The 21,959-nt window shown below is 36.3% G+C and overlaps 1 protein-coding gene across 1 annotated transcript in view; it reads right to left on the bottom strand.

Annotated features, from left to right (window-relative positions):
• postn (periostin, osteoblast specific factor) overlaps positions 1 to 21,959 on the bottom strand; it is a gene marked incomplete at its 5' end in the record, with an annotated part of 58,755 nt that overhangs the window by 34,769 nt on the left and 2,027 nt on the right. Inside the window, 4 exon segments of the mRNA NM_001112905.1 lie at positions 1,299 to 1,463; positions 2,032 to 2,189; positions 3,196 to 3,260; positions 21,205 to 21,303. Coding sequence (NP_001106376.1) covers positions 1,299 to 1,463; positions 2,032 to 2,189; positions 3,196 to 3,260; positions 21,205 to 21,303 — 487 coding nt within the window.

Genomic DNA, 21,959 nt, shown 5'->3' with positions numbered 1-21,959 from the left:
CCATTGCCTTCTACAAAGTGTCACCAGGTTTTAGCTGGCAAATATTTACATTCAAAAGCAGCAAACATGAATTTAAAAATAATCAAAATTGCGTTTTCTGATGCAAAAAATTGTGCAAAAATGTGATCTTGACTTTTAATAAATGGAGCCATATTTTTTCATATCACTCATTTAAAGTTAAAATAGATAACATTCTGCATGCCAGCATATTAGATGGCCCTAAGTCCTAAATATATACAAAATTATATATTGTAGCAGTAAAAGATAATATGCATACATTTAGATCAAAAGGGAAAAGATTTTACAAACATGAGTAACAACCAATCAGGTTGATTTAATTTCCCAGTTTAGAGTAAACCATTGCAAACTGACTTCTGACTGGTTTCCAATGGCAAAAACTGTAGTGTAGTTAGTGGTGAGAGAATTTTTGCCAGGCATGGATTTGCAGCGAATTTCAGCATTTTGCCATTGGCGAATTGTTTTGTGAAACTTCAGCGAAAATTCACTGCAAAAAAAGTTGCGGTTGCATCACAAATAGGCGTGGTCACCTAAAAATAGACACGACAAACGAGTTCCATGGATATTTTGCCATTTCGCAAATTTTCTAAGCGCTTTGCGAATTTTTCAGTGAAAAAATCACTAATTGTATTAACTAGATTTTGTAAATCAGTCCCATAATTATTTTAAATGGATTTATAAAAAAAAAAAAGACAAATAAGCAGAGTAGAATTTTGTGATTTTTTCGTAAATTGTTGCGACTTTTTTGTAGCCGGTACAATTTTTTTGTAAATTGTCGCGACTTTTTCGTAGCGTTACGACTTGCGCAAATTGTCGCAACTTTTTCAGAGTGCCATTGAGTCCTATGGGAGACTTCCAAAATCATGCAAAGTCTGAAAGGTTTGCCCGCCGTTTACGAGCGCTCAATACGAAAAAGTTGCAACAATATACGAGCAAATCGTAACGGCTACGAAAAAGTTGCGACAATTCGCACAAGTCATAACGGCTACGAAAAAGTCATGACAATTTACAAAAAAGTCATAACGGCGACGAAAAAAATCGCAAAAAATACGAAAAAGTTGCAAAATGTTCGTTTCCAATCCGAATTTTTCCCATTCGGATTCGTGGATTAGTAAATGTGCCCCTATGTGTAACTTGAAGGTAGACCTCAATAAAGATTCATATGACTGATGACTTTACCAGAAAATCATACTTTTGTAAAAGCTATGTACATATTTGTAAAAATTGCTGTATTGTAACAAAGATAAGGGAGAACAAAAAGTGAATCAACAGGTACTTACCCCATTTGTGTAGTGGTTTATTACAAGTTCTTGATTATTGAACATCGATGTCACAGATAATCCATTTTTCAGATCTTTTGTCAACATCCTTTTGTTAATCATATGATAATGAAGAGCATTGAGCAGCTCGATGTTTACGTTGCTTAGCAATGAATCACGCACGTCCTAATAACAATATTAAGGAAAGGAACACTTCATTAGCAACACGTTTCCATCTTTATTTGAATTCTGTTATAAAAGTCTCTTCTTGATAACTAAGGGGCACATGTACTGGGACAAAGTCAAATTTTTTCTTACTTCTTGATCATTTTGGGATTTATGAATGGGTTTTCAACAGAACTCGATTTTTTTCACTATTGTTCCACAAAAAATTTGATAACTCCCATAATTCAGGATTTATTAATGATTGGTTAACTTTTTTTGTAGCAAACCTGTCGCGTACCATTGAGTCCTATGGAGGCTTAGAATAGTAGAGGAATTGAATAGTCAGTAACAGCCTGCTAAAATAATGATTTGTTTAAGGGTTTCCTGAAGTAGAAAGTTTAAAGTCTATATAAATAATAGAATTACAAACTCCTAGAATCCAACAGCTGCCAAGCATCATCACTAGATATTTTTTTTTTAAAAAAACCAATACAGAGTTTCAGAAAGGAATAGTTAAAGGCTAGATGATTTGTTAGTGCACGTGGAAGGTTTTCTGAAGCCTAAATAAATAATCGAATTAGAAACTTACAGAATCCAACAGCTGCCAAGCATCATTACTGGGTGCAAAGAAAGTGTAGGAGCCAACTCCTTCTATTTCCTTTCTCAGTTCAGACCTATCAGAATAATCCTGCGTTGATGTGGCTCCCACAATTCCAAGGGTGCCATACACATTGTCAATGGGAGCAACTGGTGAGATGAAACAGAAAAATACACATTTTAGTGGACATGTATGAGCATTTTGTTGATGTTTATCAATGCAGTTAGTAATGATATACTAACTGCATCTGTGAAATTAAGTTGTATCTTTTTTTTCCAAAGTTGCATCTTCACCTCAGTTTACTTTATGTTACTTGATAAGTTCACAAGACCATAAGGACAATAAAGCAGCAGACTATGGGCACATTCATTTATAAGGAAGGTTTAAAGATAATCAGGAGGGACACAACACTGGAAATATATTTTAGATCAAATTCTTTGGCATGTTCAATGGGCCCAACTACTGCTAATATCTGATTAGATGTTATTTTTGTCTGTTGATTTTAACCTGTTGCCTGTATAACGGGGGATTCTTGCATCCTAGTTTGTCCTTTTCCTTGTGTGCCCAAAATGAAATGTCCATCATACCTCCGCCTATAATTTTGTCCATAACAATCTGGAACTGTTCCCAAAAAGGTCTTTTCTAAGACTTCAGAACCCATGTAACCCTTTATTTGCTCCAAACATTAGCCAGTGTTCCAAATTGGCATATACATTTACTTATATATCAGCCTGTTATTGTATAAAGAATTTTATTTTGCATTAAAAAAATTCTTGAGGATGTTTCAAGCATGTTAAATTGCCCCTAACAGCCCATCATAGACTAACATTGCAATTACCTAACGAGCACACATGTCAAGAAACTGCTGCTTGAAAAAGCATCCATATAGAAATGAAGGCTTATTCTTTATTATTCCTCCTTGTATAAAATTATCTTTATTGAATTTTTCAATAAACAAAGGACTATTTTTGGATTAATAGTTATTTAAAAAACATGATGTGAATCAGAAATACATGGACCAGTTAAGTGAGTAACACCATCCTGATTAAAAGAAGGCAAATAAGGAAAGGTAAAATCATTTCTAAAATTAAAAATGTCAAATCAGACAATCCTTCAGACATTATATAGGAAGGAATACCATTCATAGGACAGTACCTGCAGGACACCCAGATTCTCCGTTTATTTTCATGTAGCCTGGGCAGCATTCATATAAGATGGTTCTGTTAAACAGAATAAAGTGACATCACACATATGGAAATAAGGTTAAACGGATTGAAGAACAATCATTCAGTGGTTAATGTATATATATATACTGATCTAGGTAAAAATTCAGAGCTTTTTAATACAATCTCTTGAAAGTTATCAGTGTTTTGTACTGCAGTTAACACATTGCCCAAACCACACTATGCCCTGGGGATGGGGCCATTGCGGCAGGGAAATACTAACCATAATAAACACATTGTGTTGAGAAAAACCAGAGTGTTCTGGAATGACAGTTTGCTGTAAACTTTGGGGTTATGCTGAGACTGCAATCTAGGAGGAACGTGGCAGTAAAAGGGTGGTAAGTAATTTCCTAGTTGTTATTCTTCTATTTTAATTGTTTTTTTGCCTCTATTTGGCACAAGGTTAACATTTAACTATATTTTGATATATGAATGAGATGTTATCTTCTAAATAAAATATACAATTTTTTTCAACCATCATGAAATCTACAGTAAAGTATATTTATGTTCAAGCTATCCTATGTTCCATCAGTAGGAAACATCATTTTTGTATTTTTAATTCTGTATTGGGTAGCACAGAGTAATGTTCAGTATAGTCTGTGAAGTTATAGTCTATATCCAGTACAGGTATGGGATCTGTTGTCCAGAATAAACCCAATAGGCTTGTTTTGCCTTCAATAAGGATTAATTATATCTTAGTTGGGATCAAGTACAAGGTACTGTTTTATTATTACAGAGAAAAGGGAATCATTTAACCATTAAATAAACCCAATAGGGCTGTTCTGCCCTCAATAAGGGGTAATTATATCTTAGTTGGGATCAAGTACAGGTACTGTTTTATTATTACAGAGAAAAGGGAATCATTTAACCATGAAATAAACCCAATAGGGCTGTTCTGCCCCCAATAAGGGGTAATTATATCTTAGTTGGGATCAAGTACAGGTACTGTTTTATTATTACAGAGAAAAGGGAATCATTTAACCATTAAATAAACCCAATAGGGCTGTTCTGCCCTCAATAAGGGGTAATTATATCTTAGTTGGGATCAAGTACAGGTACTGTTTTATTATTACAGAGAAAAGGGAATCATTTAACCATTAAATAAACCCAATAGGGCTGTTCTGCCCTCAATAAGGGGTAATTATATCTTAGTTGGGATCAAGTACAGGTACTGTTTTATTATTACAGAGAAAAGGGAATCATTTAACCATTAAATAAACCCAATAGGGCTGTTCTGCCCCCAATAAGGGGTAATTATATCTTAGTTGGGATCAAGTACAGGTACTGTTTTATTATTACAGAGAAAAGGGAATCATTTAACCATTAAATAAACCCAATAGGGCTGTTCTGTCCCCAATAAGGGGTAATTATATCTTAGTTGGGATCAAGTACAGGTACTGTTTTATTATTACAGAGAAAAAGGAAATCATTTTTAAAAATTATAATTATTTGCTTATAATGGAGTCTATGGGAGATGGTCTTTCCATAATTTGGAGCTTTCTGGATAACTGGTTTCCAGATAAGATACTTGTACATATACTTCTGCTAGGCTCAAACTGGACTGTGCAAGGAGCCAAAGAAAAAGAGTAAGGAGCATTGTGTATTATTAATGCAGTCTTCTGTAAGTGGGATTTCTAAAACCTTTTGCATTGTGTTTCATACTATTTACTAATTTTCTCCTGAGTTTATATCAACTCTTTTTATCTTGCATAAATTGCATGGATTATAAACATGCTTTATATGAGTTATAGAGATTTGCTTCATAGCCATCACATGAACAGGTTTGAATTCTGTCATCCTGGGAGATGTTTGTATATGAATAAAAGATATTCAATGATGATAATGACGATCTGGGCCAGACTGGGAATATGGTAAGAGTATTTCATAAAAGCTGCCATAGACAAGTGCTTTATATTGGGTCTGTGGGGGACTGTTTGGCCATTTGGGACTGTTTATACTTTAAATGCCTTGTATTGGATCAATGTCCAGACTTAATGATGATTGTTGTACACAGGAAAAAGAACTATTAATTACAAAAAGCTCTTTGCCCCCGTTCTTCTACCAATAATCCTTATGGCTGCAGCTCTATCATTTATCTAGAAACATATCCCCAAATGATGGCACTAAAACCTTAATTTTAAATGCAGATATTATGTAAGAGTAAGGGGGAGAACCAGTTGCTAAATATTGTTTGGGTAATTTTTCAGCACCTTTCCACATCACCAAAATAGACCACTAGAAAAGAATATAATGAATTGTATTGGTATAGGAGTATAGGGCTGAGAAAGGAGAGACAAGAATAAGGGGTGGATTTATCAACATCTGTTCACAGAGCAAATAACGGTATATTCCTTTTGGTAAAACATTATCAGGAGTTTTAGATTTAATAGTTTATTTTATGATTCTCTTTGCTCACAACCAATGTACATCATGGAATCAGGATTTCGATGGGTATTAGTGCACAGCGTTCAAAAGCATATGAACATCTGATGTGCTTTAATAAATACACTAATTTATTTATACAAGTTTGTGACACTAAGCAAATTGATAAATCCAAAAAAATACTTGTGGAAATCCTTCCAGATTCTCCAGGTCCATCTCTGAAAAATCAGCTCAATATATGAAATACAACTGCAGAAGGCAATAGCACAGGAAAAGGAAGAGATTCCCGGAAGAACATGTTATGGGCAGAGTAGGAACACTATGGGGAAGATTTATCAACATTGGGATTTCCGTGACTTTAGAGTCTATTGAAACCACAACTAAACTCATTCTCCCAAAAACCACACAAGCCTTGTTATTTATTAAAAGATCCAAACTGAAAAATTATGAATGAAAAAAGCCAAAGAAAAAACACAAAAAACTATACTTTTTCATAAGGTCACACATCAAAAAGCATCCAAAAAACCCTGTAAACCTCTAAAACCACAGATCAAAGAAGGATCTCCCAGTTATAAAAAGGACAGCTATCATTGACTTCTATGTGATCTCAGCAGTTTATAGATAGCGTATTCTTGGGATTTGTCAAAGTTTTGCAAAAAAATATGAACTGTGGAAAAAATATCAAACCTTTGTAAATGCCCCCCTATTTCTAGGACCTTTCAAGGGCAGACAAACTTGCTGAGAAACTAATATTATATTCGGCATCAACAAGTCACACATAGGGGCAGATTTATCAAAATGTCAAAAGCTTAATACATAAAAACTCACCCACATTCTATTTATTCCTATGGGATTTTTAAAAGCGCATTTATCAAATGGTGAGTTTTAACCTTCACCCATTGATAAATACCATTATAAAAATTCCATAGGAATGAATAGAACGTGGGTGAGATTTTTATGTATTAAGCTCTTAACTCACATTTTGATAAATCTGCCCTATAGGATGTCTCTGTTAGACAGGCTAACTAAATTAATATTAACATGCACCTGGTTACTTAATTCTTTTTACAAAAATACCTTGTAAATTTGTATAATTGTTCTTATAGTTTTTAAATATAAATGGTTTATTGGTGTGCTTTCTCCGCTTACCCATCTTATTTCTCCTGCATTAAACCCAACCGCACTGTTTGTTAACGGTAAATTGCTAATTGCTCCCTCGTGCTGGAATCAATCACCAAACTACCAAAGACCAGGTGAAATCTGTCAGTGACTCCCAGCAAGGGTGGACTGTTTGCAGTCGATAAACAAAGTTCGGGTTGAGGAACTGACAAACAAATCTTGAAATGTATAAACTATAAAAAAAAGACCGTCAAAAACTAAATGTATAATGGATTTTTATAACAGTGATGGTTCCCTTGTATTTAGTTGATATTTAAGTTTTTAATTATTAAGCCCAGGAATATATCTATCCTGCATTCTGGATACTGCATGCAAAGTAAGTTTGTCTGGGTTAGTGGGAGACTTGTAAATAGGTACTGTTCGTTTTTGTGCCAACGAGTCTTACATCCCTGGAAGGCTGCACTGCTGGCATCAGTGTCATTTAACAAATCCCCTGATGTAAATGGGTGAGTGCTTAGATATGCAAAATCATGCCCCTTAGTCAGGTCCGTTTTAATAAATGGGCAAAAGTGGCATTTGCCCAGGGCCCACCAGGACAAGGGGCCCACTTTATTCTGGTATAATGTTTGGCATCCTACAGAAATGCCGGCCCCTCATTTTAATCAACTGGAAGAGCTTTACATTATGGTATGTATATACCTTTTTACTTGTGGCATCGCCATTTTGTCATTTTTATGTTGCAAGGGCTGTTAGTCCAGGGCAGCACACCCGAGGACCTTATCTACTTCAGTAAGTGAAGACCATTTCTTCACTGCCTTATTGTAGTGAACTTTATGTGTTTGAGGATTATTCACACATTTTATGGGGCTGTGGGGGCCCACTAACTCTGCTGCACCATGCAAGGACTCCGATAGGGTAACATTGCTGAAGGCAGGTAGCAAGGCAGGTAGCAATGTATTCATGAGAGAAGTGTGGGGAGGATGCAAAATTACAAAAACATTGAGTTGTGTGTCCTTTTTTTGTACTTTCATACACTTTGCACCCTTCTCTGCATTTATTAAATGGCCCCTAATGTGTTAAATATTAATTTTTTGGTTCAATGTTAAGCACCACTCAAATAAAAAGCAACAGTGACACCTCAACATTACTCTAGTGATTGCAGGGCTGCCATCTGTAATCACTGGACCCCATGCTGCTAAATTAATAGGGCACCAATTCTAAGTCCATCATTTACCCAGGCCTCTGGAAAATGGTTGCTGCCAACAAATACATAGGGGCCTCAAAGAAAAAACTGTATTCATGACCATGCCCCTGATCCACCCTGGCCATGTCTTGCCATGCTAAAACTCTGCCCCCAAACACCCCAAATTATGCCCCCTCCCCAACAAGCACCACATATTTGTGACCCATAATTCCCACGTACACATCTTGTGTGGACCCACGTGCCATGGAGCCCCTGATTGGAATTCTGCCTGTCCCTCACTGTATGACTGCAGTGTGTATAAGCAAATGTATCAGACTTTTTAATGTGGCTGCCACTACTGAGAAGTTCTGCAAATATTTTAAAGGCATCCTCATAACATTTAAAGATCTCTAACCTGACCATGACATTAGAGAGCTCCTACAGAAGATCTAGAGGCACTAACCTGTTGTAAAAATGCACATCACATGCATGTTTTATCTTCCATTCTCATTCATCATAAGGGCAATGTCAGATGGCCCATGAACACATATGAGTTTATACAATTTTTTCATTCATCATAAGGGCAATGTCAGATGGCCCATGAACACATATGAGTTTATACAATTTTTTCATTCATCATAAGGGCAATGTCAAATGCCCATGAACACACATGAGTTTACACAATCTTGTTTTCTTTAAACACAACATTACTTATGTGCTAAACGATGCATGCTATTATAATTAGCTGTTGACTAGAAAATCAAAATGAACTCTGTGATAAGTCACATTCCATATTGTCCCCCTAAACAGATACCTGGCTCATGAACGTATCAGCCTCTTCTTTGTGAAAGTCAGTTTTTGTTATGTGCATTGGATCAAAGGGCAAATGTAGAACAAAAACATAGTTACCCAAATGGAGTTTAAATGGAAATACATTCATTGTAAACTTTAATGTATATTTATATAAAAGAATAAACTAGCCTAAGGAAAGACCATCTCGCTTAATTCAACTAACCGGATCTTGTACATCTTGACTCTTCTTCAAGTCTTGGCGAGCTTCCAATACAAAAATGTGCTATGTGTGTAAAAGGGCTTCTTATAATGATTACAAATCCAGGAAATGCATCTTGTTCTCTTAGCACTGGATCATGAGTTGCAAGAATCACAAGTTCACATGGGAATTAAGATGCTTCTGATGAAGCATTGGAGATATTGGGTCTGTTTCCTTTTAAACAGATGTTAAATGGCCATTGTAGTACATCATATTAGTGTGGGTTCTAATTATAGAGATACAGAACCCACAAACTGTTTTGTAGCTTCTTGAACGTTCTGTAAATTTCTTTGTTGGGTCTCCAGGGAAATAAAGTCTAGCCCACATTCACTTCAACCATCCAAAACCATATGTTCTTCCCAAGTGAAAATGGTTAGTGTGATGAAGTATCAAAAATACATAAAACAAAAAGGTCTATTTTTCTAAACTCTGAAACAAAAGAACACAGTCTTCTCTGGGGCGCTGGGAATATATTTTGGCAAATGCTCAAGACCGAAGTCTGGAAAACCTTTAATTTGCAGTGGATTAATGGTGAGATCATTATAATGTTCTACAGCTTTCCAAATGTTTCCATTAAATATGTGTTAAAATAGAAAGGTAGTTGTAGAGCTTTCTTTTCTACCTGCTTTATGTCTGTCAAAGCCCCAGGTAGATGCGGTACAAGTCATGTTATTTATATACTTTATCTTGTAATTGAAAGTGTTATAATGGACATAACCAACACTTTTTCTAAATCTTTTTTTTTTTACTTATAGACCGAAGGTTTTGACTTTATGTTCACTTATCATGTACTCTATACAAACAATGTTATACCATACATCCTATGTATAAATAGTTCCTAGACAAAAGTGTCGGTCTACTTCCATTACAAAATGGTGTAGTATGTGTTGACAGGTAAAAAAAAAACTAAAAACATGCCCTGACAATATTTAAAGATTTCTATGCCTGATTAACTCAGATTACTAAGCACTGATGGCATGTTAATGGACTACAAATACATAACAGGGTATTTCTTGGAAATATGAACCCTATTCCCCTGCCTGAGAGCTACATTTATTGAAATAAACAAAAGTGATTCTTTGGTAACTTTGCTGTGCCAAGCAAATGATTTGTGACAAAGGCAGGGTTTAAGGGGAGCTTAAGTAACATTAGGAAGTGGTACATTACTGAGATACAAGTGAAGTTTTTGACCTCAGTCACAACAAACTGCACAGGATTAAGCTCTAAAAGACATTGTTCATGTTTTGGATAAGAATATGTTATTGTAGCATTCAGCAAAAGTATTTTCTACATTGCTTTGCACTTTCTGGACTCCGGTTCTTTCCTCAGGCTTACAAATGATGTGAGGAGTAAAATGTCATGGATATTATGTTAGCTTGAAGAAGGGAACTCAGAGTCCAAAAAGCTGTCTTGTTAATATTTCTAGATTAGTTAATATATATATGGTCACTTAGAGTGAGATTTGTAGCTATGCACGCATTTGCTCTCCTGGATAATCTTGGAACTATCAACGAACTGCTGGAACAGTAATGTTTTTCTACACTGTAGAAGGGTGCCCTGAACACAGGTTGGTCCTCCAAAAGGGATTGAAAAAGTCCAACAACCATTAACTTAAACCAGTGCCGTGCAATAGTCTATGGACTGCGGGCCAATAAAATCCCCTGAAACATTTGTCTAACACGGCTCTAGGTCTGGAAAATTACATATCCCAAACACATCTTTAAAACACATCAGAGTCAAAAGTGTTTTCCTGTGTCTGAACGATGTACTGTTTGTCTGAGCTTTGTACTGTTGTGTAAAGAAATGTAGTTTTAGGAAAAAACATTTCACTTTACTGGTGGGAAAGTTTGTGCTTGTATGGAGGGATCCATTTTCTGGTGCTTAAGTGATTGTATTTTCTCTCTGGCAAACAACAGAAACTCTGTTTTATGTCAGGAATTCTAGATAAAGAATATTCTCAGGATCAGAGTTTGTGTCCTAACGGTCAAAGCTAGATCAACTACCCTTTATTTAAATAACTTATTAAAGGGCACATATACTCCTCTAGTGATGTTTAACTTTCAGCTTCTTTCTCCTTCCAACATTTCCCCCTCAGGCTCCAACTTTATTGCAGTTCAACAACAAAGTAGCCGTCAACCCAAAAATTCCTCTAGACCAATTGCTCTAAAATAGTCCCCCTTGTATCACAGTCATATCAGTATATTGTTGTGACCATACTCTTTATACACTTACATTTGTATTCTTATACATGAAATATGACAGGAAATATTCAAAATAGTTTGATATTTCAGACCAGAAATCCAATTATTCCCTATGGGAAGATGAAGAACTTGTACTTCACGATATCAGAAAATAATGATGTTAACTTACTGGTCTGGTCATTGATTCTGTTGATTCTAACAGCAAAGAGTAGAAAATCAAGGAATCCACAAGGCCAGTTAAATACAGTAGAAAATATGTTTATATAAAAGAACATATCTGACAAAGCCTCACACATTTGGATCTCAAAGCCTATAATTACATTCTTGTGTGAAATGTGAAAGACTTTATACAGCTTTCAACCCCCCTAGAGGGTCTGGGGCTGGTACACTTGGACCCCAGTCAACTGGAGAGTTTTTCATTTGGAATATTCTTCTGTGCCGTTTATTATTACCTGAATTCCACAAGTTCCTACCTTACATGGATGATGAAATTGTTAAAATGCCATTCAAGTAATTGTGCTGCAATTATATTTTATTGCTTTGACCACATTTCAATTACTTTTCAAACAACTACTTGAATGTGTCAGAAAAGTTTCAAGCTTTTTAAATATGTTGTGAACCACATAAATAGAAAATACTGATGTGCACTGTAGGTAACTACTACTTTGAAACTTTATTATAATTACACAGACATATATCACTAGGAAAAGGTGATCTTTCTAGCTCTATACATATGCCAGTGGTCTAAAAGGTCGAGAGAAGCCTGTAGCCAGTATCTGCCTGTTCATGGGCTTCTTTAGTTTTAGTATAGCTGTCCTGTTGTGTGATATCTGAGACTTGTACTGAAAGCTTTAGTAAATATTTGAGGCCCATATTTTTTCTCTTTTTTTGTCTTTTCCTTCTTTTTTTTTCTCCTAACTCATTGGGACTTTCTGGCAACTTTTTATCTGATACCCCTGAGATACTTTACCCAAGGAAGTAAGGGGATAGATAAAGTTTCAGCACAAGAATGAACTGCAATCTGTCAAGGTCCTAGTGTATTCTCATGTGGCATTTCTTATCTGCAGTTCTCATAAATCTATGCTTTGAGCCTCACAGCCCTTTATTTAAGTATTTTGTTTTCTTTCATCTTTCCTGGGGATGATTTCCCAGATAATTAAAGGCTAGGGATGTGAATGAGTGGATTGCAGGGCTGGCAGGGCCTTACCGTTGTTGGTACTATTAGGGAACATCTGGAGAAAGTTTAAAATTACCGTAAGACAATGATAAAATATTCACTATGTCAAAAATATTCAGATATTTGGCAACCTATATTTATTGCAGGACAGAAAAAAATAGATAACACACTGTAACGCGTTTCACTTTATTTTAGCAATTATATAATAATTTATATAAATAATGTATTATCGGAAGCAACTCCTGCAGTTGTGGGGGGGCCCACTGGAAAGGGGGGCCTGACCATGAGGTTTTCTTTCTCTGCAGGCATGCCAGGCCCTCCCACAAAAAATATCTGGAGGGCGTGGCACGCCTGCAAACCCTCCTGCCCCCTCCACCCCCTCCACCCCCTGCTCACATCTAGGTAGGCAAGTGGGCCCAGAAGGGGGATTTTCTAAACTACAGAAAACGCCATGGTCAGGTCCCCCTGTCCTACGACCATGGGGTCTGCTTCTATAATACATTATTTCTATAAATGTATTTTTTTTTATGCCAGTCGCTGTATCGTTGCGCTATTCTCAGCATAGCTTGGTGCACGTATTGATGAAGGGGAACCCTGGATCTACTGTTGCCTCTGAATGTGGAGGGTAGCTGCAGGGTTCCCAGAGCAACCTGTGTCAATAGAGACAGTGCACTTGTGTCTAAAGAATTGGACAAGATGCCATTTTGTAGTACAGAAGTGACAAAATCCAACCACCAAAGATTTTCAGTGCAACTGTGACCAATTCACATCAAAGTGCAAGTGTGACTGTAATTAGGTAGGAATTATCAGGAAAACATGGCATCCAAAATTTGAACTTTTTACTCTGCATCAATAAATGAGCTCTTGTATTCTCTAATATATGGACCATTTGAACTAGAAAGAAGGTAGACATCTCACATGTTTATTATGTCGTTTATAAATGGGTGTTCTGTTTGTTGAACATAGTGACGTGAATGTGAATGCAGTCTATTTGTCTTATCAACATTATCAACATTAGATCACAGTTTTAATTGCCTTTGTAGTGTTTATCCACTTATCACTGTGATCATATTTGGCTATATATGAAACGAAAAATCCATGTAAGGGTAATCATAGTAAAGCTAAACATTTATGTTATTTAATTATGTATCAAAGACGCTGCTAGAAGTTCATTGAAGTTGACAAGTCACCATGACTGAAAGAGGAAGGGAGGCTAGACATGCTGTAACTAGGGGTATTTTGGTTAAGGAAATAGACCTATGTAAGAACATGTATGCAGCTCTGAGAATGTTATATTTGGGCAAATCATCTTACAGAGGAAATACCAAATATAAACTATCTATGTGATTATTGCCTCAGGGAATTCACTGCCTGAAACCTACTGAGAATTCCAGTACACACAGCTGGGCTAGGGTAGACTTTTTCAGCCATTGTGCTGTTCAAATGTATTACATCTAGTATGAGGCAAAGTAATTGGTTTGGTTAAATGTCTTGTTTAAAGATGTTGAAAACAGACAATTGACTGCTTAATAAATTGGTGCAGTTTAACTGCTGCATTGCAAAGTAGCTTCTGTATAGTCAAAAAAAGCCAAAAAAACTGTTGCATTTATTGGTAAAGCAAAATAAATTAGAAATAAAATATTGCTACAAGGGTTGGTTTGAAACAGACAGGGATATTTATAAAGGTGGCACAACTGACATATTTTATAGAAACCTATCATGTATCTATGTCTTCCATATATGTATATGGTGGCAGGATGGAAAGTTCATATGACCACTCATGGTGCACATGGGATCCAGTTTGTTAGGTTTGTAGTTTCAGACCTTCATTCACAACAGGGGTTGTCATCATTTTTTTAGTCCAACCTGACCTTGGAGAACCAGTGTTTGTTCAACACAGCCCCCAGCTAATAACAAGGTTGCAGATATAGGGAATAAGTGCAGTATCAATCAGCTATAGCACCATGAATATCTAGGATCCTTGCCCTTACTGACCTTCTTTCTCTGCTTTCAGGGATATCTAGGAAAGCATAAAGGCATTGTTCCCAAATCTTTCCCTAATTGTTCTGAGCCCCCCCTTCCCAACACACTACTGCTCCAGGTTCCCCCAGAGTTTCCCAAAGAGTTTGGGAATAATTGGTATTGGATAATAAACCTTACCCTATTTAGCTCCATAATGTATTTTGCTTTCGAATACCTTTAATGATCTAAACTCATCATTATTTCGAAGGTCCCATAGCCACATAGATCAGAGATAAAAATATTCACCGCCTTTATACTATTTAATAAAAAAACAGCACATTGGTAATTAGTTTGAGATTTGTTAACTGAAATTCTTTTAACATGGAAACGTTTTGCAAAATGTAGACTAAAGAGGGATATTATGTGCTACAGCCTATAAGGTGAACATCACTGTCACTGACAGAGCTTCTAGTTCTCCAGCAGCTGTTCAGGACATGGTCTGAAAATAAAACCCTCTTATCTTTCTTTGAATACAAGCCTCCTGCCCAGTGCTGAGTTCTGATTAAAGGCTGCAGGAGGGTTTCGAAAATTCACCATTTAGGAAATTGTGAAATGGATCTTTTTTAAATGAGACATTTCTTAAAATTGTATAGTATACTATAGTATTATTTTATAATTTACAGTATAAATGCTGTTAATAATCTGTGTTTCATAGCAGTGAAGGTGTTACGAAGGTAACTAGGCCACCCAGTATTGCCTATCACAAGACTCACCTATTATGTCTGCCCCTAATTCCTATATAGCTGGCTCCAAAATGTATTAGCACTTGGCAAGGAAAAAAAGTAAGCTCCTATGCATTCAGTGCCAATATTGCAAACAGTCTTATGGTGTTTGCTGCTCTGCCAATTATAGAGGTGCAGTCAAGACATAGGCCAGTGATGAACTATAGTACTTAATATTTCCTGAGGGACTAGTAAGCGCTGCTTGGGAGAAATGCCTCCTTTTAGCTTCCCTTGGATGACGCACAGCTCCTGAGTAAACTGTTACCATAGGGGAAAACTGCAGCATACTTTTAAACAACCCCTTGTCTGACCCCATCCTTCAAGTTGCACAGAAAGCCAATAAAAAACTGATAATCAAATATATTTCTGTCTACTGTTTACATAGATGATGATGTCTTAGACATGGTAAATTCAATATTCTAGAGCCAGTGCCTCTTCATGGGTGGGTATCAGCTAACACATTTCATTAACAAGCACATCCTTACACTGGTCTGGGCAATACATTGTCTCCTTGTGAAAAGTTCATGGATGGGTGTTCAGCAGTTGGCTGAACCCAACAATATTATGTCCTGTTATAGTTAGGAGGGAGGACTGTATACTTTTGCAAGGTACCAGCTTCAATTAATAGAGATGAGCAAATAAACTACAGATGAAATCAACTAATGATGCATTTGCTGCCGTAAATTCCAAAATTTATATACACAGGTAAGGGGTTGAGATCTTTACATAATGTGGATCACCATACCTTAAGGCTGATAGGAAACATTTACAAATTAAATCAACCCAATAGGATAGTTTTGCCATACCATAGTTACCATCAAGTACAAGGTACTGTTTTATTATTACGGAGCAAAAGGAAATCATGTTTAAAAATTGGAATTATTTGTTTGAATTGGAGTCTAAGGGAGAGGTCCTTCATGTTATTCAGAGCTTTCTCTATAGTGGGTTTCCAGATAAGTGATCCTATATCTGCATTTGTATATATTTCTAATATTCAAATATATTCCCTTAACCCTAACTTTCAGAATAAAAAAAGTTTCTAAATTTGACTATTGTGTTTATTTCCCCCTTGCCTATTTGGTATATGAAGAATTTTCCCCAAAGCCATAGGTCAGTTGATGTCAACTGATGGAAATTGTTTATGTGAACCGTTTCCTTCCATTGTTTCTATATACTGCTGTACAGATTTGTTTATTTAGGTAACGTTATTGCTAAGATTTATCATGACTGCAATGCGGAAAAAGCAAATAGGATTTAATTGCATCCACGTTTTATCTTATTTATTTGTATAATTTGACATACTGGAATTTTTTAACATCTCCATGGAGCAATAAAATAGTAGTGAACATGAGATAAAATTAAACATACAGTATTTGTGTCCCTCTGAAATATACAGGATGGAATATTGTCAAATACATCTGTAGAGCTGGCCACATGCATTAGGATCGGGTTGTTTGTTAGGTCTTCAAATAAACTGATCTTTGCCTGATTTGGCCACCTACATGCTGGGATAAAACAGGCTGATCCGTTCAATTGAACCGCACCTATGGATTTCCAACCAAGCCAATAGATATATGGTCAGTTTCTGGCCAATTTAGATCAATATGTTTGTAGCAGATTGGTTTATAAAGTTTAAAAGACAAGAGTCAGTTAACAATATGGTTCTATCTGAAAATAAAAGTGCAGAAACCAGTCAGGACATCGGATGCCTTTCAATTCCTTCAACCCTAGATTTTCAATGCCAAACATTGTATGTCCGGCAGCACCAGTTTTAGATGAGGGCAAACAGGGCACTTGGATAAAAAAAGGAAACACAAATATATACTGGCATGGAGAGGGAACATACCCTGTGCAGTAGCCATGGCCAAGTGTGACAAGTCACAGTCTGGGACTCTATATAACAAAGTGATTTTTTCATGCTAATAAACTGTCTGTCTATCCTGCTCACACTATATAAAAAGAAGGAATGATATACCCTCTATTGTGAAATACAAGGATATTAGAAGTCACAGAGAAGTTCCATAAACTTCCATAAACTTCCATAAAGATATAACATCAACTCCGAGATGACATCAATAAGCACCATTTATATGGATATAATATACAGTTTATGCGTGGATTTTGTGTATTATATAAAATATTATATATAGCCTGAGGTAGGAGGTATCAGAAAAAAGATTAAACGCTAAACTAACAAAAAGCCTTAATTAAATTGAGGATAATGGACCCCTGGAATGAAGTAAAATTAGCGGTAGGATAGCAACCAGTGTTAGCTAGACAGGGTGACATAGTACTAGCAGGTTTGTGCTCCACCAAAGAGGTTGTAGTGTGAGGTATTTCCCCAGATGACACTCACTCCCGTGTAGATTCTGTAATAAATGTAATCCCTTGGAATTTTGGTACACTTGGAGCAGACACCTGTGGTATGAGTAATATCTATTGTAAACCTGGGCTTTGTGATATTCTGCTACAAATATTTTGGTAGACACATATATTTATGTATCCAACTCTATCCCTGACCCCTTGTCTCTCTTTGTTTTCCAAAAACTTCATTGCAGTATTCAAACTTTTATTAAGAAAAAATCATTTTACTAATATGAAGTGTAATATAAATAAGGGTGCTTCATTTCAAGTGCCCTCTAGTAGCTGTGAAATAATGTTACCATGATTAATAGCATTCTGTTAGGGGGCAGATGCCACAGGGCCACAGAATTCAAGGGATGAAAACCAATAATATATTCAGAAAAACTACTTTGAATGAGAAGAGAATACAGCACATTTTCCATTTTGCCTTATACTGTTTAATGATAATTTAATCCATATTCCTTTTGTGTGGAAATTGGAATATCAGGATTGCTGAAGAATGGGTGTTTTTAGATTTGGCACAGGAGTGTTGCTTTGCGGAAAAGTTACTTTTTAACACTTTCAGGAACTAATAGGTAGGATGGTACCACCCTTTTGTTGATCAGTATTATTGAAGCTCTCTTTAAGGTTGTATTAATGATAGAATTGTAGAGTATGTATGTATGTAGAGTACATACATACATAGTGATGTTTTATGACTATGAAGATTTTCATTCATCCATTTCATGGTATATGTAGTATAAATAAATCTAAAGCAACTGGACTTGTTAAGTAATCATGGAAGACGTTTCACTACTCATCCGAGCAGCTTCTTCAGTTCAACTGACTGGTATGGGAAGTCCTCAGCAAATGAACTCTTCCACTAATACAATCACAATGGCACATTGTAACACCTCATATGCTGAGGACTTCCCATACCAGTTAGTTGAACTGAAGAAGCTGCTCGGATGAGTAGTGAAACGTCTTCAATAATTACTTAACAAGTCCAGTTGCTTTAGATTTATTAATACTAGATATTGTAAAGTTTTGATAACTGGTCTATCCAGAAGAGCAAATAATTACTAACGCTGAATGTCATCCTAATTGCCATTAAGGTTGCCTGCCCCTCCATTTACTGCTCTGGCCCGAGGTAGCCACAACCAAAACATACTCTGGGGTCAGGACTTGTTGGGTAGGGACTTAGCCAAAACCAATGACAGTTATAGGAAACTCTCAGTAGAGTGACCATAAAACAATACCAGGGACAATTCAGCAAGGAACATTTCTGACACTAGACTGACTTTCATAAGCATTTCAAAATAATTTCTTCATGAGCTTAAATAACTTGAAACAGGTAAAGGTTAGAAGTCCCATAAACCCATAATAAACTTTTTAAAATGAAGTGGGTTAGACATAATAATGACAACTATGTGTGTTATGTCTGAGTGATCACAATCAGTAGTTCAAGCAAAACGCCTCTATAAAAATCTACTTTGGCATTTTAACAACTCTGTTTAGTGAGCAATACCCTTTTAATTGTTCCACGTCAAAATGAGCTGGGGGGGACAAATAAGGAAGGTTACAATAGAGGGACATCGTTTAAAGATGTCACACAAAAGTGAAATTTTGTACAACCAATCACAGTGTAAAAACAGCATATTCAAAAAGAAGCCGCAAGTAAAAAGTTGTGTAAAAAGTCATTCAAGGCCAGTAAGCTTGTGTAAAAACAGGCGTAATTAGTAAACTCCCATTCTTACACCATTCTGTTTACAAGAGTTTACTTTCTTTGTTCCCATACTTGTTAATGGACTTCACCAAGTCTAGTCAAGTGTAAAACTGGGATGGAAATTTCAGTAGAAGAGTTTTTAGCAGTTTTTGCAGATATGAAATGTTCTCCAAAGGGGAACTCAAGTTTGTTTTGGCATCAAATGAACTTTACATTGGTATACAGATGCCCCATGCTATGCTAAAAACACATGGCTTGCTTCAAAGCTTTTTACTTAACATCTGGTGAAAGTAGCCATAAAGGGAAGGTCTCCACTGATAGACACTTGTGCAATATATCATAGGAAGACTGCTGTAGGCAATGGACATGCTTGCACAGATGTTAAGCAGAGGGGGGAAGAAGCCTTACAGCCAAGAACCATTAATCATTATGCTGAATTGGTCTCTTAGTGCAAAAACACTAATAGACCTAGGGTGTCATAAATAAATATATCTTCCAAGTGAGTTTTGGTCAGAGGTCGCTTGGTAGACAATTACGGACATGACTGTCTTACGTGCCATACGTGGAAAGTAAGAAATTAATACATTGGATCTCTTATCCAGAAACCCATTATTCGGAAAGCTCAGAAATATGGGAATGCCAGCTCCCATTGCAAGTGAACAATTTTATTTTTTTTAAATGATTTTCTCTTTTCCTGCAATAATAACAGTAGCTTGCACTTGATGGTAACTAAGCTGCATGGATCCATATTGGTGAAAAAATTATTATATTGAGTTTGTTTTTTAAGGAGCCATAAGGTATGGTAAGCCAAATTATGGAATGACCCCCGAATGTATTAAACTAGAGGTCTCTAGCATTCCATAATGATTTAAACCTATATGTCTAAGTTATTTACCCTTACCATGAACAACTGGCCCAATATAAATAATGGCTTTGGCATAATGCAGATATGGGAATAATATTTGCCAGAAGTTGTAGTCATAGAGTGTTGTAGTCCATTCAACTTCACAGACCTGAAGTGCCTGCCAATGACCCAGAGGTCTACTGTTATGGGACTTGTTTGTGAGTGCCCATTATTACCTTATGTGTGTTGTGTTGGGATATTTCCCATGAGGCCTGAGACATCTTTTAGTAGTAAGACTTTATCATTCAGCATTGGAAATTCGTTGGCATTTTTAAGCATGCAATCAGTATAAATCACTGTTAAATTGATTTTGTTGATTATTTAGGTGTAGTTCTCACCAATATATTGTATCTATGCAGTATGTATTACTTGCCAGTAAACATAAGGTTCAGCACACAAATGGCAGCAATGTAGAGTGTACTGTGCAGGCATAGTGGTACTTTAACGGCAGTACCATTGATTTTACACTTGTTAGGTGATAGTTCATTTTCATCTAATACACCAAAGTGGATGAAGAATAACATTTTGTCATGTAGATCAGTAATTGGAGGACACAAAAATAAAATCATGTTGTAGTCACTTATGATGATTTATAAAAGTATAAAAACATAATTCTCCCCAAAAATTTACAAAAATGCTACTCAAATAGGCATTTTTTTTCAAATGTTGAATTGCCTTTCTCACTCTCAGATAAACTTGCCCTGTATCATGTTGATATGCTGTTAGCTTCATGAAGATGACAGAGAGCATAATTATTTGAGCTTCCATTACATTTTTGGCACCAAAGTGCATTCAAGGAAACTGAGTGATGGACTTACAATGAAAACCAACAAATACATATATCATCATTACTGACAACTCCATAAGAGCCACTGCCTCCCCGCAACACAACCCTCAGGAAACCAACCAATCAGAACTTATGAGTGAAATGTTCTGAGAGAGGCACTGATTTCTCCCTCATATCCTTGTGTTCCTTTTTGCCTCTCTTTATATGAATATATATCTATATGTTAGAATTATGTCAGTCACATGACATATATAAAAAGATGACTTGCATTAACTTTAGGAGAATGTCCAAGCAGAGAGAAAAGGAAAATGCAATGCCACTTACGCCTTCTTGCCACAGATTGCCCCTTGGTACCAATTTTTGCAGGTGCTGAAATATTTTTTCTTGGTTCCCAGAACTTGTTGCAAAGCACAAACATTTGGGCTGAAAGGGAGAGAGAAAGAGAATTAATGAGTGTTTCCCTCAGTGTTTAGTTTCTTGTCGCACACCAGCAAGACTTATTTAAATTGCTATAAACACTTGCCTTTCCCTATCCTGTATGGAGACAAAGGGAGCTTTATGAGCACCATGTTTTACAGGGGCTGCCTGCACCACCGCTCTTTACAAGGAGCCCTCACCCATTTTCGCTGGGGCACTAAACCTCTTTAGACAGTTATTTGTTATGACTTTATCTTTTGTTATCTGAGAGCTGAAGGGGCTGTTTCTTTGAACTGCAATTACCTGTCTTCTGTTCAGTGGTCTTTGATGGCCGACATCAGTGTGCGGGGAGGCAAACACAGCTAAGCAAACATTAATGCAACAGCCCTAGAAATAGTGGCAAACTGCTGTTTCAGAATGTTGATATAACTGGCATTTAGCAGAACTGGGAGCCTAATGCTGGTGACAAAGCTTTAAAGTAATGCAGTATAACTAACCCCTATAACATCTTAAAGTACAGATGCAAAGAGAACAATTACCTGGGTCTGAAGAACTGAAGAATACTATAAATGTTGCAAAAAGTGGGGGTTCTCTAGTTCAACAACAGCAAGACAGTCACAGATTAAATGTCTCTAATATCCATCATTTCTCCCCACAGTATG

This window comes from Xenopus tropicalis, chromosome 2 (assembly GCF_000004195.4).
Source record: "Xenopus tropicalis strain Nigerian chromosome 2, UCB_Xtro_10.0, whole genome shotgun sequence".
NCBI classification, from domain to species: domain Eukaryota; kingdom Metazoa; phylum Chordata; class Amphibia; order Anura; family Pipidae; genus Xenopus; species Xenopus tropicalis.
Note: the sequence above shows the minus strand (reverse complement) of the source record. Positions and strands in the feature narration are given on the sequence as shown.